This window comes from Peromyscus leucopus, chromosome 16_21, assembly GCF_004664715.2.
Source record: "Peromyscus leucopus breed LL Stock chromosome 16_21, UCI_PerLeu_2.1, whole genome shotgun sequence".
Lineage (NCBI taxonomy): Eukaryota > Metazoa > Chordata > Mammalia > Rodentia > Cricetidae > Peromyscus > Peromyscus leucopus.
This window is the reverse complement of record NC_051084.1, coordinates 69,710,832-69,728,004: the sequence shown is the minus strand read 5'-3', so window position 1 is coordinate 69,728,004 and position 17,173 is coordinate 69,710,832. Positions and strand designations below refer to the sequence as shown.

The 17,173-nt window shown below is 42.2% G+C and overlaps 1 protein-coding gene across 1 annotated transcript in view; it reads right to left on the bottom strand.

Moving 5' to 3' along the window:
- Positions 1 to 926: 926 nt before the first annotated feature.
- Positions 927 to 17,173, bottom strand: part of Efhb (EF-hand domain family member B) — a 59,400-nt gene continuing 43,153 nt past the window's right edge. Inside the window, exons 9-13 of the mRNA XM_028890197.2 lie at positions 14,282 to 14,436; positions 10,705 to 10,912; positions 3,735 to 3,947; positions 3,059 to 3,240; positions 927 to 1,158 (exon numbers count right to left, since the gene is read on the bottom strand). Coding sequence (XP_028746030.1) covers positions 985 to 1,158; positions 3,059 to 3,240; positions 3,735 to 3,947; positions 10,705 to 10,912; positions 14,282 to 14,436 — 932 coding nt within the window. The 3' untranslated portion in view covers positions 927 to 984. The remainder of the gene's footprint in view (positions 1,159 to 3,058; positions 3,241 to 3,734; positions 3,948 to 10,704; positions 10,913 to 14,281; positions 14,437 to 17,173) is intronic.

Below are 17,173 nucleotides of genomic sequence, written 5' to 3'. Positions count from 1 at the left end.
TTTTCCCTCTTTGACTCCTGAGAAGGGGGTGGCAGAGAAACTGGGTGAAAAGGTACCTTAAGGGCTGTGATAGTGGGGTGGCCCAGGGGTGGCAGTGTGCCAAAATGTTTCTCCATTTCTCTTGCCAGATACATGCAGAGACATGTGTCCATGTAGTTCTGAATCTAAGCAGGCTGACAAGGAAGATCAACCATCACACCATCCCTGCCCCATTCTGCCCCATGGACTGTGTATCAAAGGGCTAGGGTATGAGCAAAGGAGTGGGTCAGTCTGGTCTGCCGCTGGTAACCTTCTGAAGCCTGCATCTGCCATGGGGCAGCCATGTCCTTTTCAGACCATCAAGGACAATGTGTTTCTTTGTTCATAGGAAGGTATTAAGAGCCAGGTGTGGGAAAAACTAAGGCAGGCCAAGAGGTCTCAAGGTGAAGCCAGGCCTGCTATATTAATGAGGCCCTGGGTCAAAACTTTTTTAAAAAATTAAGAAGATATTAAGCTAGTGGCCATTATGCAATCAATTGTTGGGTCTTGAGACTTTGCTCCCTACATCCTGTTCTTTCAATAAACTGCTTTTCTTGGATTCAGTAGAGACCAACTTCACCCTAAGTAGGTGTCTTGTTGTAACAGAGCATACAGTAGCAAAGCACCGGCAGCAAAATTGTATGAATTTGGCATTATAGACCAACCAAACTTTAGATGTGTTGAAACGGTGGGGTTCTTAGGCCTGCTAAACATTATTAACTTTCAACATCATTCTAAGCTGTGAATATGATGAGGTGGAAGGTTCTTACAGCATGTGTCAAGTTCTTAGATGCTTTAGAATTCACAATAAGATGAAGTCCACAAGATCTAACTTATCAGTCCTATACAGACACATGAGTTATACCAGAGTGACTGCCAAGTTCTGACATAACAGCAAAACCAGAATATGTTAGAGCAACACAGATTTAATGACTCTTTTGCTTAAAAGTGTGAGTTTCCAAAATATCACAAGATTGTTTTACACTTGACTCGGCCTGCATGCAGTAGCTCATCTAGAACATTCCTGATGGTCTCAACACAAACTTCTCCTCTGTGGTGTTTTTTTGATGCAAGATTCCATACATTTTCAAATTCTTCTTCAGAAAGCTTGACTCCAATGTTAGTTAATATATCTGAAATCTAGAAACAATGAATTTAAGGCCAGACAAAGATTTGTGATTTTAATTTTGTATTTTAAAAAATTAAGTAAGATAAAATTTATATTTTAAAAACTTTACAACATTTAATAAATGGACACTGATCCTCCCTCAAAGAATATGTGTTCACATATGCATATGTGCCTATACACATAAAATGAGAAGGTATCAAAATTCCAGTACTTTGTAGGCATGGGGGAAGTGCATTCCCGTAGCCCTAGCATTTGGGAGGCTGACATAGAAATGTTGAAGTTCGAAGCCAGCCTGTGCTGTGGGATGTTCTGTATGGCAAATGTGTTGCTCTGATTGGTCAATAAATAAAACACTGATTGGCCAGGGGCTAGGCAGCAAGTATAGGCGGGACTAACAGAGAGGAGAAAAGAAAGAACAGGAAGATAGAAGGAGTCACTGCCAGCTGCTGCCAAGACAAGCAGCATGTAAAGATGCCGGTAAGCCACGAGTCATGTGGCAAGGTATAGATTTATAGAAATGGATTAATTTAAGCTATAAGAACAGTTAGAAAGAAGTCTGCCACGGCCATACAGTTTTTAAGCAATATAAGTCTCTATGTTTACTTCGTTGGGTTTGAGCAGCTGTGGGACTGGCGGGTGACAAAAATTTGTCCTGACTGCGGGCAAGGCAAGAAAACTCTAGCCACAAGCCTGGCCTACACAGTGAATTCCAGGTAAGCCTGTGCTGCAGAGTGAGACCCTCTCACCTCTGAACTGTTTTTTTTTTTTTTAATTTTTAAAAACAAAACAAGGCAGTGAAGGTGGTTCCACCAGTGAAGGTGCTTGCTACCAAAACTGATGACCTAGGTGTGACCCCCCCATTCCCACATTATGGAAGAAAAGAACCAATTCCCACAAGTTGTCCTCTGACATCCACACATACTCAGGCATACATGAAATACACACACAAAATATAAATAAATAAGTGCATGTTTTTAATTCAACTCCCAAAATAGGAATTAACTAGGTTTAAATGAAAAAACAAACAGCTGGGTATGGTAATTTGTGCTTGTCATCACAACACTCAGGAAGCAGAGGCAGGAAGGTGCTCTTGAAGGACTACTGGCCTACATAGTGAGACCCTCCGGGAGAGGGAAAAGAATTATACAATACATCCAGAAAAAAAAAAAAAAGAAAAAGAAAAACTTAGCAACCTGTTACAACCAAACTGATTATCATTTATCAAGAATCCTATACTTCAGGATCGGTATAAAAGCTATAATTCTGAAAAGTCAAATATGATAGTCATGGGTGGCAGCTAGGACTAGGGCTCAGTTGATAAGGCTCTTGTCTAACATGCACAAATCCCAGATTTGATCCCCAGCCCAACAAGTACCAGGAACATACCTATAATCTCAACCCTCAGGAAGTGGAGGCAGGAAGATCAGAAGTTCAAGACCAAGTCAGCTACATAGCTGATTTGGAGGCTAATAGGATGATGATGATGATGATGATGATGATGATGATAATGGTAATAATAATGATTATGATGTGAATTACCTAGAAGCAATAGCATATACCTACAATTCTTGCACTCAGTAGGATGAGGCAGGAGGATCATGATTTCAAGTCCACTCTGGGCTCATAGCAAAACCCAGTCTCAAAACAAAACAAATAAATATAACACTAGCTATGTATGTTGGTTCATGCTTTGGGAAGCTGAGACTGAAAACCACTAAGAGTTGTAGGCTTGTTACAAGGTTAGTTCCAGACCAACCAAAGTGGGGGGTAAGAAGTAAAATACCATCTCAAAAATAAAATAAAAGGTAACAATAATAAAACTTGTCACAATAATAATAGTGATCATTGCTAAGTCAAAATTTCTGTCTTTGTATATTTGCATAGAATTGCAGTTTGGGGTGATTTCTGTACCTCTTCCTTTGATCTGGTCTTGAAGAAGTCTCTCTCAAACACACCTTTCTGGGCAAAGATGGAGGGATGCAGCAGTGAGTAAGCATTGCCCTCTTCACCATAATTATTTACATCACTGATACGACGAATCCTCGGAGCAGGAATGTCAGATCGAATGGTTGGAACACCATATATGGGATAACCTAGGTCATCAATGAGGGAGAAAAAGACACCCTGAAACCCCGCTGTAGAACAGTGGCCACCAGTCACACCTGACTACTGAGCACTTGACATAAACCATTCTAGGCTTAAATGTAAAATCCAAAGCAGAGTGTGGCCAAACACAGCAGGAAACTCCTTAGCTCCAAGGACATGGGAAGCTGAGGCAGGAGGGATAATGCCTGAGCCCCAAAGTCCAAGCACAGCTTAGAAAAGCTTTTAACATGCTCATCAATCAGCGTCTTAATTTTATTAATATAGATTTTTTTTAAATGTGGGCCATCATGAACAGGTCAGTAAAATATATCTGTGAGACCACTGAGTGTTTACAGTACACAGTTAAACATAAGGCCCAAGGCCTTGACAAATGTATAGTCTAATGCAGAAAGAGGCTAGGGACAGTGCAAGGACATGCTAGGAACATTGCATTTCTAGGTGTGCTAATCACTTAACTTGACAAGGAATGGGACATGCTTACATATAGAAGGAACAGCTCCAACAATTGCATTGATCTCAGAAGAAGTTGTCTTATAGTGGTTAGCAACTTTGTCATTTGGTCTCAGAAGTACCCGGAGAGTCTCTTCTGAACTTCCTGGTTCTTTTGGGACAATATCTCCAGGCTGTATCAGAAGAGTTGGCTCAACTTCTGCCATGCTAGTCTCAGCAATGTTTTCACAGTCTGGTTTTCTACCTTGAAGCAAAACCAGACAGGGGACAAGAAAGTACAGGAAGATGTCATTTCTTGGTGCTTGCTGTTCTGCAACAAGTTGGATTATTTGGACCTCCAAGATGGCTCAGCAGGAAAGGCATTTGCCACTTGCCACCAAGCCGGGCAGCCTATGTTAGAGCCCCGGGGCCCACATGGTGGAAGGAAGGACCTGACTCCCTCAAGGTGTTCTCTGAGCTTTACATGTGCACTGTGACATGTGCAGCCACATATATGCATACACACAAATAATAATAATAATAATAATAATAATAATAATGATAAATGTAATGTTTTTTAAAGATTAATGTCCTTTGTAGCTGCTTTCTCACAGTGGAACTGAGCTCCTGTGAAGCAGCAGCCAGCAATGATACTCCACTGTGCAACAGCAAGTTCAGGCCAATGTCAGCTGTGATCCCAGTATGACCTAGTGTTACTTTCTGTTACTTGGTTTACTTTATTCCAGGAAAACTTTATTCCATTTGGAGAACTAAAAACAGAGAACCCTTTATTTTTTTTTTTCTTCCTATACCAGAATAGATCCAGAGCCTCATGGAAGCTAGACAAGTGGTCCATGGCTGAACTGTCTCCTCAGCTCTCTCTTTATTAGAGCTTAGCCTCCTATTTAGCTTGAACTATACAGCTTTCCCTAAGACTAAGTCCTAAAGGGGGATGAAAGACATACTTGCGATTAAAATTTTTACACATGAGCTAGGGAGATGGCTCAGTGGATAAGGCCCTTGTCACGAAGCCTGACAAGCTGAGTTCAATCTCTGGGACCCACATGGTGGAAAGAGAGACTTAACTGCTGCATGTTGTCCTCAGACCGCCACATATGTGCTGTGACACACATTGTGAGCAAGCACATACACAGTTTTCTGCCTGAACATGTATATGTACATGGCATGTGTGACTGGTACTGCTAGAGACCAGAAGAGGGCATCAGATCCCCTGGAACAGAGTTCCTGATGGTTGTGAGCCACCATGTGGGTGCTGGGAATCAAACCTGTGTCCTCTGCACAAGCAACAATTGCTCTATACCACTGAACTCTCCACCCTCAATGTAAAAAAGTTAAAATGATAATCACACATATACTTGGATTGGGAGGGCAGAGCATGCCCCATGCAGAGAAGGGACAAGAACATACTATGAGCTGGGGGCCTGCATCTCTAAAATAACTTCCTACAAGTTAGTGTACAAAAAAAAAAAAAAAACCACTCAAGACTGTGAGTGACACCGAAGGAGCATGTGCAGCTATCATGCACCAGGCAGCACTGGGTCCAATCCAAGCCCCAAAAAGTGAAAAAATGTGAGGTAGTACTGAAACTGCAGACTGACTTTACAGTCAGTCAGAGAGCTAAGACCGCCCTTCAAAGGGCTAGCTATTCCACAGATACCACTGGAGGGCAGTGTGGTGTTGCCACAGCCACAGAAGAACTCAAGAAATCCATGAGAGGGTTGCAAACAAGAGCTCCAAGAGGACTTCGGTTCCAGGAGATCTACAGTGGGGGCAGGCATGCCTTGAAAGCTACAGAGGCTCTACCCTGCCCCCCCCCCCACACACACACCCTTAAAAGCAGAAAACTGCATGGTTTGAAAATGGTACATGCTTTCCCCTGTCCCCCAAAGCCAGCCCTGAGACAGAATGTGGTGTAGGAAATACATCACAAGGCTGGGCATAGTAACACAGACATATAATGCCAGCACTAGGGCAGCTGAGACAGGAGGATGATAAATGCTTAAGACAGCCTGGAATAAATAGAACAAAAAAAGTCAAAGAAATGAAGGGTATGGTGGTGGTGGCACATGCCTTAAATCTTTGCAGAGGCAAACAAATCTGAATTCGAGGCTAGCCTGCTCTACTGAGTGAGTTCTAGGACAGCCAGGACTACACAGAGAAACCCTGTCTCAGAAAAAGAAAAAGAAGAAGAAAATGAGGAGAAAGGAAAAGGAGAGGAGGAGAGGGAGGAGAGGGGAGGGGAGGGGAGGGGAGGGATGAGGGGAGGGGAGGGGAGGGGAGGAGAGGAGAGGAGAGGAGAGAGAAGAGAAGAGAAGAGAAGAGAAGAGAAGAGAAGAGAAGAGAAGAGAAGAGAAGAGAAGAGAGGAAAGGAAAGGAAAGGAGGGAAGAGAGAAGGAAATTTCCTGGTAAAACATTTCTAAACTCCTGAGCCAACTGGCCACCAGACCAGCTTAAGTTTGTGCCCCCAAAACAAGAAAACAAAATCTTTGAGAACTCCCCTTGACAGCAGAGAAGTGGAAGCAGAATGACCAGTGCCAACCTTGGCTTAAACTCTCTCCTACCACCCCACCACTGCCCCCCCCCCCCAAAGCGGACTCCATTAAAAACATGGTTCCTGGTAACACAGGCTGTGATCCTGCAGAACTCTGAGGCTGAGGCAAGAGTACTAGGAGTTTGGGTTTGAGACTGAACAACACAGTCAGACCCGGTCTCAAAGAAAAAGGAGAAGGGAAAGGGGGAGGAAAGGAGGAAGGGAAGAAGGGAGGCCTGACTAAAACCCAGGAATAAGTTGGGCATAGTGGAGCATACCTGTAATCCCACCAATGGGGAAGCTGAACAGGAGGATCCAGCCTGGACCACCAAATGCTTCCCTGACTCAAAAAACAAAAATGAGACCAAACGTGACAAAACATGTCTATAATCCAAGAATTCGGGAAATGAGGCAAGGGATTGAAATGGGAAAAAAAGTAATAAAATAAATAAAGGAACTATTTTAAGAACATTCCTCTACTTTCTCTTAAGCATCACCAAGAAAGGGAAAAATGCCAGATATAGTGGCTCACATCTATAATCCTAGCACTTAAGAATCAGAGTCAAGAGGGTTGCCACATGTATGTGGCCAGTCTGAGTTATACAGTGAGAATTTGTCTCAAAAAAAAGGGAGGGGTGCAGAGAGATGGCTCTGTCACTGGGTAAAGTGCTTACCTCTAGGCCGGAAATCCGGAGTCTATTGCTAGGACCCACACGAGGGAAAGAGAGTTAACTCCCACAAGTTGTCCACTGACTTCCATAACCATGTATAGTACACACATGCACACACATAAATAAGACAAAAATATAATGGGCAATATCAAAAAAAGATGAAGAAGCAAGGAAAGAATATTGTCCCTATTTATTTCTGAAGAGACAGAAACACTGTGTTTAGTGGAATGTGGATGTGTTAGCACTATATAACCCAGGCTGTGCGTCCTCTTGACTCTGCTTCTTAAGTGAGATTTTTGTCTCAAAAACGGGATGGGGGGTGCGTAAAAGTGCTTGCCTCCAGGCCAGACATTGTCCACTGACTTCCATATTCATATATAGTACACACATGCACATACATGAATTGAAAAAAAAAAAGTCCCTCTATATGCTCAGTGGGTGAAGAGAATATTGTCCCAGACAAAGGGTTCGCATCACCAAGAAGAACAAAATTTTGTTTCTTTTTTTTTTTTTAGTTTAGTCTTACAGAATGACATGCCAACCCAGGAATAAAAGTGGAAATAACAGTATCATTGCTTTGTAGAAGAGAGACATTCCACAGGGGAAATAAAAAATGTCACTAACCTTTTAAAAAGTTAATCCCAGCAACCAGGTGCTGAAAATGGAAGCCAAGGTGGTATCACTATAGACTTAAAAAAAGCAGCGGGTGGCTGGAGAGATGGCTCAGGGGTTAAGAGTGCATACTACTCTTACAGGGGGCCTGGGTTCGCATCCCACTACCACATCAGGTGACTCGTCTGCCTGTACCTCTGGTTCAAGAGGATCCGTATCCGCAAACAGGTGGAGGTTGTCATAGGGATCCCATGTGTACTTACACACATACCCCATGAACACATACATATATACACATAATTTAAAATAAAAATTCCAAATTTATACAAGAAAGAAAGGAAGGAGAGAGGGAAGGAAGGGAATGTGGGGGGAGCAGGCATAGTCGCATATGTGTGGTATCCCAGCACTCAGGTGGTGGCAGCAGAAAAATTGGGAGGTCTGAGTTGCCTCAACAATGTAGAAAGTTTAAAACCAACCTGGGCCACAGGAGACCTTGCCTCAAAAGATACAGAGGGGGCAGGGGAAGGAGAAAGAGCTGAAAACAGAAAAGATAACAGGAATATTTTCAAATATTTGATGATAAAAAGATTAATTCTATTCATAAGCCAGGCATGACAGGACATACCAACAACTCCTATAACACAGGAGACTGAATTCTAAGCCAGCGGGGACAATACAGTGAGACCGTGTTACAAAACATAAATAAATAATCAAGAAGTGGTGGGGGGGGGGTAGGGGAGGAGATATACCTGTGATTCCAGCACTTGGGAACCACAGATAGAAAGGTCACTAGAGAGTTCATGAGCTGGCCTGTTCTAGAACTGATAGATAAATACATGCATACATATATACATTTGCATACATATATTTTAGTGATACAGAAAGATAACATATAAACATGAAAATATTTTAATCAAAGGTAACGATCACCAGGCCTGGAAGCACAGATCTCTAATCCCAGATACTCAGGATGAAACAGGAAAATACAAATTCAAGACCTATCTGAGTTGCTTAGAGCGAGTCTAAGCAAGTTAGTGAGAGTCTCTCTCAAAGTAAAAAGTAAAAAGAGGACTTGGGATTAACTCAGTGCAGAGTGCTTGCTTACTATGTAGCTTCAGTTTCCAGTACCACAAAAATTAAAGTTAAGACTACAAATTTCTGTGGAAAATTGTGACTTGTTTGGGGGATTTTTTTTAGACAGGGTCTCTATATAGCTCAGACCAGCCTCAAACTCACAATCTTCCTGCCTCTACTTCTTCAGTGTTGGAATAACAATTGTGTACCACCATGCTTAACTTTTTGTGCAAAAATTATTTTTAATGTTATTTTATGTGTATGAGTGCCTTGCCTGCATGTCTGTCTGTACACCATATGCATGCCCAGTGCCTATGGAGACCAGAAAAAGGTGTCACATGTCCTAGAACTGAAGTTACTAACAGTCGTGAGCCCGTACATGCTGGGAGTTCAGCTCAGGTCTTCTGTAAGAGCAGCCAGTATTCTTAACCACTAAGCCATCTCTCCAGCCCTATGTAAAATTTTAAAAATCAAATATTCTTATGTCAAATTCTATTTCAATATTGACTTTTCTTGAATGTGGCAAAGTAACTAAAATGGGGTTTTCAAAATCCTTCATAAGGAGTTATTAAGTTTTGAGATTCTAAGTACTTTACTTTTAATTTTTAAATATAGTCCCAATATCAAATGATACAAAACCATACATTGAAAAATAAGTCTCTGATTGGGAAAAGAGAAGAGCAGAGGGGGACAAGAAAGGGTAATCCATGAACATCATTAAATACATATATTCATGTATGGAATGTCATAAAGAAACCCATTACTGCTTATAACTAATATATGCTAATTAAAAAACTTTTTAAAAAAGTAAGCCTCCTCTGCAGCCATAAGTAAGCCAATCAGGTTCCTCTCCTCATGGCTCCAATGTGCAGAGTAAGAACTATGTGACTGAAGCCCTGTTCAGAGCCAAGTTTGCCTTCCCTGGTCACCTGAAGATGTACATCTCCAAGAAGTGAGGCTTCACCAAGTGCAATACAGTTGAATTTGAAGACACAGCTGAGAAGTAATTGATCTCCCAAGGCTGAGGGATCAAACATATCCCCAACTGCTGCCCCTGGACAAGTGGCTAGTCTGCGCTCATGAGGGTTGCCACTGTGCTTAATGTCCCATCCCAACCATCATGATCACTAACAAATCTTATACCTAATTTTTTAAAAAGACAAGTCTCATTGTTGCCCTGCCCCTCAGCCCCACATTTCCATCTTCCTGAGTGTTCTCACATTCTTTCCTTCCCTTTCATATACATCCTCCAATGAACAAACACGTATGTATACTGTCCTAGTTCCCTTTATGTAGCTGTGATAAATACCATGACCAGAAACAATTTGGGGAAGTAAAGGGTTTATTTGGCTTACACCAGATCTCAGTTCACCACTGAGGGAAGTCAGGGCATGAACTGAAGCAGGAACAGAACCAGAAACTATGGAGGAACACTGTTTATTGGTTTCTCTTGCTCATGCTCAGCTATCTTTTTTTAAATGTATTTATTATTTTTATTTATGTAATTCTGTGTGAGGCTGCATGAGTTTGTGTGCACCATATTCATGCAGGTGCCTGTGGAGGCTAGAGGGCAGTGAATTCCCTGGAGCTGTGAGCCATCTGATGTGGATGCTGGGAATTGAATCTTAATTGGCTGGGAATTGGCCCCTCTGTAAGAGCAGTAAACATTCTTAACCACTGAGGCATCTCTCCAGCCCCTCAGATAGCTTATACAGCCCAGACTGACCGACCTAGGGATGGACTGAGTTCTCCCTCAGTGGGCTGGGCCCTCTTACACAAATCATCAATCAAGACAATCTCTCAAAGAATCTGTCTGATCTGGGCAATCAGATGACTCTGGGCTATGTCAAATTGACCACTGAAGCTAAACTAGGACACATAATATTAATGTTGGTTGAGATCCTAAAAAATCTACTTAAGAATTCAGCAAGCTTTCAAGAAATACTTTTTTTTTTTTGGTTTTTCAAGACAGGGTTTCTCTGTGTAGCTTTGCACCTTTCCTGGAACTCACTTGGTAGCCCAGGCTGGCCTCGAACTCACAGAGATCCGCCTGCCTCTGCCTCCCGAGTGCTGGGATTAAAGGCATGTGCCACCACCGCCCGGCCAAGAAATACCTTTAATAATGACCCTCTTCTCATACTCTCTGAGAGGTACTTTGTCTTTCCAGTTAAGGAAATTGGCAAATTCCAGATAGTTAATCAGGCCATCCTGATCCACGTCACAGTAGTCAAACAGCTGGTCCAGGAGCATCTTGTCTAGATGCAGGTTTGCCTGGTCACAAGCTTCATATAGTTCTTCTCTGTCGATCATCCCATCTCCTTTCTGTCAACCAGTAAACAAAGGAGGACAAGATGAGTGTGGTCTCTAATAAAAAAGAAATGGCTCTAGCACACATGCTCAGCAAATTCCAACCTCCACTAAGAGGAATCAAATATTATATAAGTAAAGCAAGAGTTATCCTCATTGAGTCAACCTGATAGACACACTTTGTAGTTAGAGATTCTAGTATAAGCAGAATATCATTCAGAATCTTTTTGTTATTGGTCCTGGAGATTTAATCCAGGCCCTTGCACATAGTCAACACATGTGAGCTGTGCTCACAACCCCACTTATTTTAATCATGTTTTTTCTTTTATTTTCTTCCTGTTATTACTTATTTATTTTAGTGCTTTATTGTTGTTTTGAGGCAAGGTCTCATGTAGTCCAGGCCAGCCTTAAGATCAACTATGTGGCCTTGAATTCTGGTCCTTTTACCTCTGCCTCCCAAGTTCTGGGATGACAGGCTTGTTCTCACACACCCTGCTTAATCATACCTTTTAAACCAAACTATTTGCATTGGAATGTAGCTGGCATAATCATAAAACATGCTTGGCATTTCACTTGAGCAATGTTTTGCCTGTCTGACAGCTCATTACAATTTTTCAAGCTGACAGAGTTTTTAACACCTTGTTTCTCACTGGGGCCATTAATGGTCCTCAACATCATTGCTTACTAACAAGGAAAATAGAGATACGATTACAAAGCAAAGTGCAGGGAGGCCTGGTTTTGTTTGATATTACTCCCACTAGCAAGAGAGAGAAGCTACCAACCCCTTAAGTCTACCCCTGTAACAGTGTTAAGATTCATTCTTCTAGAGAGGGAAAAACATCTAGTCTCTTTTCACACAATAGTTAAAGGCAGAAATACCTAAGTGTGATTGGAAGGAAATCGATGGGAGAGTAAAGAGAAATTTGGCTGGGTCCCTTGGGAGACGAGGCTGACAAGGTATAAAACACTTGTTAAAGAACAAAGCCAACCGCTAGGACGTCTTAACCACCCAGCCTTAGATGCATTCAGAGATGATGCTAAGGAGCAGAAGGGTTTCATTTTGTTCCCCACCCCCGTGGGGGGTTGCTTTGAGCAGGGAATCCTGGATGCTATAGGTGGGGGTATAGCTCAAGAGCAGAGTGCTTGCCTCAAATGTTTGAGGCCTTGACTTCTGTCCCTAACACTGAAAAACATTAAGTCAAAGAGATAAAGAGCGTATGACTCCGCTGGCCCATCAGAGAGATTTCGGGAGAGAATCTGTCTAGAGAAACAACTTTTGAATAAATCATTGAGGATTTGGGGCTCCAGCTGCCCAGGATTGAATTCACAATTCTACTGCAAATAAACAAACCCCTGCAAAATGACCCAATGAGACAGACCAAGTGAATTCTAAATAAGTTTCTGTGGCCCTGAAGAAGTTGCCTATGCCTCCTGTTGTTAACATATATTACCTTGACAATGGAGTTATAAATGGCCTGAATTAATGTAAAATCCTTTATAAATATCTCTATGGCAAACCCAAGTCAACCAAAACCACGAACCTGCTACCCTGCCAGGAAAACAATGTGGTAGCTAGTGACAGAATCAAAAAGTAATGCTAAAATAGATGTTATCAATAATGACAGCTTTGAGCCAGGCAGTGGAGCTGCATGCCTTTAATCCTAGCACTGGGGAGGCAGAGTTAGGCAGATCTCTGTGAGTTCAAGGCCAGCCTGGTCTACAGAGCGAGATCCATGACAGGCACCAAAACTACAGAGAAACCCTGTCTTAGAAAAACCAGAAAAAAAAAATCCAAGATATATATATACTTAAGAAATTACGGCCGGGCGTTGGTGGCGCACGCCTTTAATCCCAGCACTCGGGAGGCAGAGCCAGGCGGATCTCTGTGAGTTCGAGGCCAGCCTGGGCTACCAAGTGAGCTCCAGGAAAGGCGCAAAGCTACACAGAGAAACCCTGTCTCGAAAAACCAAAAAAAAAAAAAAAAAAAAAAAAAAAAAAAAAAAAAAAAAGAAATTACATAGTACATAAACTCATTAAGGACCAGGAGGAAGAGAACATTTATTAAGGTTTTGTAAGGACTTTTAAAGTTTGTTTTGTTTTTCACTCAGCCTTATTCATATCTCAATTAGAGCACCATGTAGTGACATGGTTTATATTCATGCTGCCCTGGATTCTTTATAATATTTATTGCAAACTTATGGCTGTCTCTATTAACTTTATTTTATGTCAATAATGTACACAAATTTCTTAAAATTTTTGCTTATTTGATTTTGAATAAAAGCTGAATTCATAATTTAAAATGATTGTGATACTATGTATCAGCACACATCATATGTATTGATATCAAACTCATTCAAAAATGGTTTGTAGGTCCAGCAAAGAGCTCAATGGGTAAGGGCACTCACACTAGACCTAATGACCTGCGTTCAATCCCTGGATCCTACAAGAATAATAATGTTTTTAAATCCACTTAAAATTGTCTCTAAACTGCCTAGAAAACCAGGTACAATGAGGCACAAAAGGGAGTAGGGGGAAATCAAAGCAAAGTGAGAATGAAAAAAATTCAAATTCCCGCAAAGTTGACACTGAAACTATTCAATGGGCTGTGAGCTTCCTGGAAAACTGGGGGGGGGGATGTACATTCAAAGAACTTGGGGTGCAACTCAGAGCATGCCATGTGTTTAGCATGTGAAAAGTCTTAAATTCAATCCCCAGCATCCAAAACTAAATGAATAAATTACATTTACAGTAGTTTAAAAATTAGTTGACCTTGGCCTCGAGGTGCAGCCCAATTGATATGGTGCTTGGGTAGCACACACAAAGCCAGTAGCTAAATCCCCAGTACCACATAAACCAGATGTGGTGGCACAGGTCTTTAATTCTGGCATTTGGGAGGTAGAAGCAGAAATAGAAAGCTCATTCCTATCCTGTGCTACAACATGAGTTCAGAGCCTGCCTGGACTACAAGAGACCTGTCTCAAAAAAAAAAATATTTTTTAACTGATCTTGCAGCCTTTGGATAGATACCATCCCATGCTGTCTTAGTCAATGGCATTCTATGAATGAGTTAGATGTAGACTGAAGTTTCTATAGACACCAAAACTTAGGTATAAGACTATCCAGTGTCCCCCAGAGACCCACAGAGATACACTTGCCCTTGTCAGAACACTGAGATTTACTCAGTTCTGCCTATGTTTAGAACAAAAGTCATCAGCTTAAAACCACACAGTCACAGATGTGTTTCAACTAAACTTCACTTACAAGGACAAGTCATGAGCTGGCTCTGACCCTTGGACCATAGTTTGCTGACCCACCATTTGCACCAGTCTGCTGGAATTTATCCATACATCATCATAAACCCCCTCATTTTGTGAGACTACTGGCCTTGTCATAGTGCCTGAAAGCCAACAGCAAAGTGTCGAAGTGCTGGTAATTGAATTTCTTCAAGTGGTGGCGAGCAGCTGCAATCAAGGCTCGCTGGCGGTCTTTCCCACGGAGATATTCACCTGGGCGTCTGTAATGGATGAGATCACCAACTCCTATTGAAGGAAGAAGTTGTCTTGCATCTGAATTTAAAATATGGCTATAGCGTTTCCAGAGAGAAAGAGACAGAGGCAGAGAGAGACAAAGGCAGAGAAACCTAACAACCTCTAAGAATGAAAAAACAAAAATCAGTCATATCTAATGCTGGCACTTCCCACCACTACTTTAGTTTTGTTGACAAGGTCTCCTATAAGTCAGGCTGGCCTCATTGAACTCATGGGATTCCTCTCAGTCTCCTAAGTGCTGGGATTACAGGTGTCACACCACACTCACTCACTCTGATACTATTATACAGAATGCTTCTGTGTATAAAAAAGTACATAAACCAATCCACTCTTAAAAGTTAATGTTTCTGTTTGTTTGTTTGTTTGTTTGTTTGTTTTTAATGAGGGTGTAGTGCATGCACATGTGTATGCAGGTATGCACATTCATGAAAGTGCATGCAAGAGGCCATAGTAGAACTTCAGGTGTCTTCCTGTATCATTTTCCACTAGCCAAGGTCTCTCAGTGTCTGGCAGCTCACATTTCAGGACAGCAGTCTGTGGCTTGAATTTAGATGGTTTTTAATAAAGAACCCGGAGCCAGATATTGGGGTAAAAGCTGAACGATCAGAGAAGCAGAGCAAGCCGCAGCCACCAACTCTATGAATCCTCTCACTGAAATCCTCCGAGTCTTCACCCAAAAGGGTCTCAGCTGAACTACTTTAGCTCCTGTTTCCTCACGCCTTATATACCTTTCTCTGTCCTGCCATCACTTCCTGGGATTAAAGGTATGCGTGCTTCCCAGTACTTGGATTAAGTGTGTGTGCCACCACTGTCTGGCCTCTATCTAGTGGCTGGCTCTGTCCTCTGACCCTCAAGCAAGCTTTATTAGGGTACACAATATATCACCACAGCTACCAGTAAACTCCTAGAACCTACCAATCTCTGACCCTCAGTGCTGGAGTTACAAGTGTGTAGAGCCATTCCTGGCTTTTTACATAGGTGCTGAGGATTCGAATTCAGGTCCTCAGTTTACACAGCAAGCATTCTTACTGCTGAGCCATCTCCCCACCCACAAGTCTCTGCTCATGAAAACATCTACTAGGCATTGTGGATTGTGCCTGTAATCCCAGCACTAAGAGGGCTGAATGAAAAAGTCACTAGTTCAAAGCTACACACTGAATTTCAAGCTAGCCTTAGTTATATAGTAAGACTAGGGTCTCAGAATAAAAGAAAAAAGAAGAAAGAAAGAAAATCAAACCCAATCTGATAATAAACACTACTGTACTTCTCCTTTGAAGAATATCACATATTTTATGTTTCAGTATCGAGGACTCCACCAAGAACCACAGTATGCTAGGCAAGTACTCTACCATTAAGCTTTAGCTCCAGGCTTTTCTGGTCTTTATTATTTTTTTCCTTTTTTATTTTTTTTTTTTATCTTTTCAAAAAAATTTTTATTTAAAAACATTTTTTTCTTTCCTTTTACATACCGACGCCTGTTCCCTCTTCCTCCCCTCACCGTACCCCCACCCCCTACTCAAAGAGGGTAAGGCCTCCCTTGGGTAGTCAACACAGGCTGGTATACCAAGTTGGGGCCAGACCAAGCTCCTCCCTGCTGCATCAAGGCTGAGTAAGGCATCTCACCATAGGAAATGGGTTCTAAATGCCAGTTCTTGTACCCGGGATAAATCCTGGTCCCATTGCCAGGGGAACCACAAACACATCAAGTCATGCAACTTTCATCCACATTCAGAGGGCCTAGTGCAGTCCCATGCAGGCTCCCAAGCTGTCAGTCCAGAGTCCATGAGCTCTCACTAGCTTGGGTCAGCTATCTCTGTGGTTTTTCCCAACATGATCCTGACTCCCCTTGCTCCTATAATCCTTCCTCCCTCTCTTCAACTGAACTCCAGAATCTTGGCCAAGTGCGTGGCTGTGGGTCTCTGTATCTGCTTCCATCAGTCACTGGATGTAGGTTCTTTATTATTTATAAAACAAAAACTGCCTTAGCCAAGAGTGGAGCACACACCTACTTTGTCCTGGCTAATGTTTTGTCAACTTGACACAATCTAGTTATCTGAAAATAGGAAACATCCTGAGAAAATGCTTCCCTCAGACTGGCCTGTAGGCAAGCCTGTGGGGCACTTTCTTGGTGATTGATGTGGGAAGGCCCAGTCCACTGTGGGTGGTGCCATCCCTGGGCTGGTTGTCCTGTGCTGTATAAGGCTGAGAAAGCCTTGGGGAGGAAGCCAATAAGAAGTGTTCCTCTCTGGGGTTTGCTTCAGTTTCTGTTTTCAGAGTTCCTGGCCTGGCTTTCCTCAGTGGTGGAGTGTAAAATGTAAGCTGAAATAAACCCTTTCTTTCCCAAGTTGCTTTTTCGGTCATGGTGTTTATCACAGCGATAGAAAGCAAAGTAGTATATACCCGAGGCCACCCCGGGCTATGCAGTGAAACTGAACAAAAACCAAAGCTCCGCATGTTGGCACAGTTCTATAATCCCAGTACGTGGAAGGCTGTGGCAGGAGAATCAGATTAAGGCCCTTCTTTCCTGTATAGCAAGTTGGAGGCCAGCCATAACAAACCACTTTTATTTTAATTTTTTAAAACAAACTAGAAAAAAGACCTCCTAACAAATGTCTTCTGCCAACTATAGATTGGCTGATGATTTGCTGGCAGGCTGCCGGATGAGAGTGGTTCTAAGTTATGTGGTGGTACACCAGAGTGCTTATGATCTCTCTCTCTCTCTCTCTCT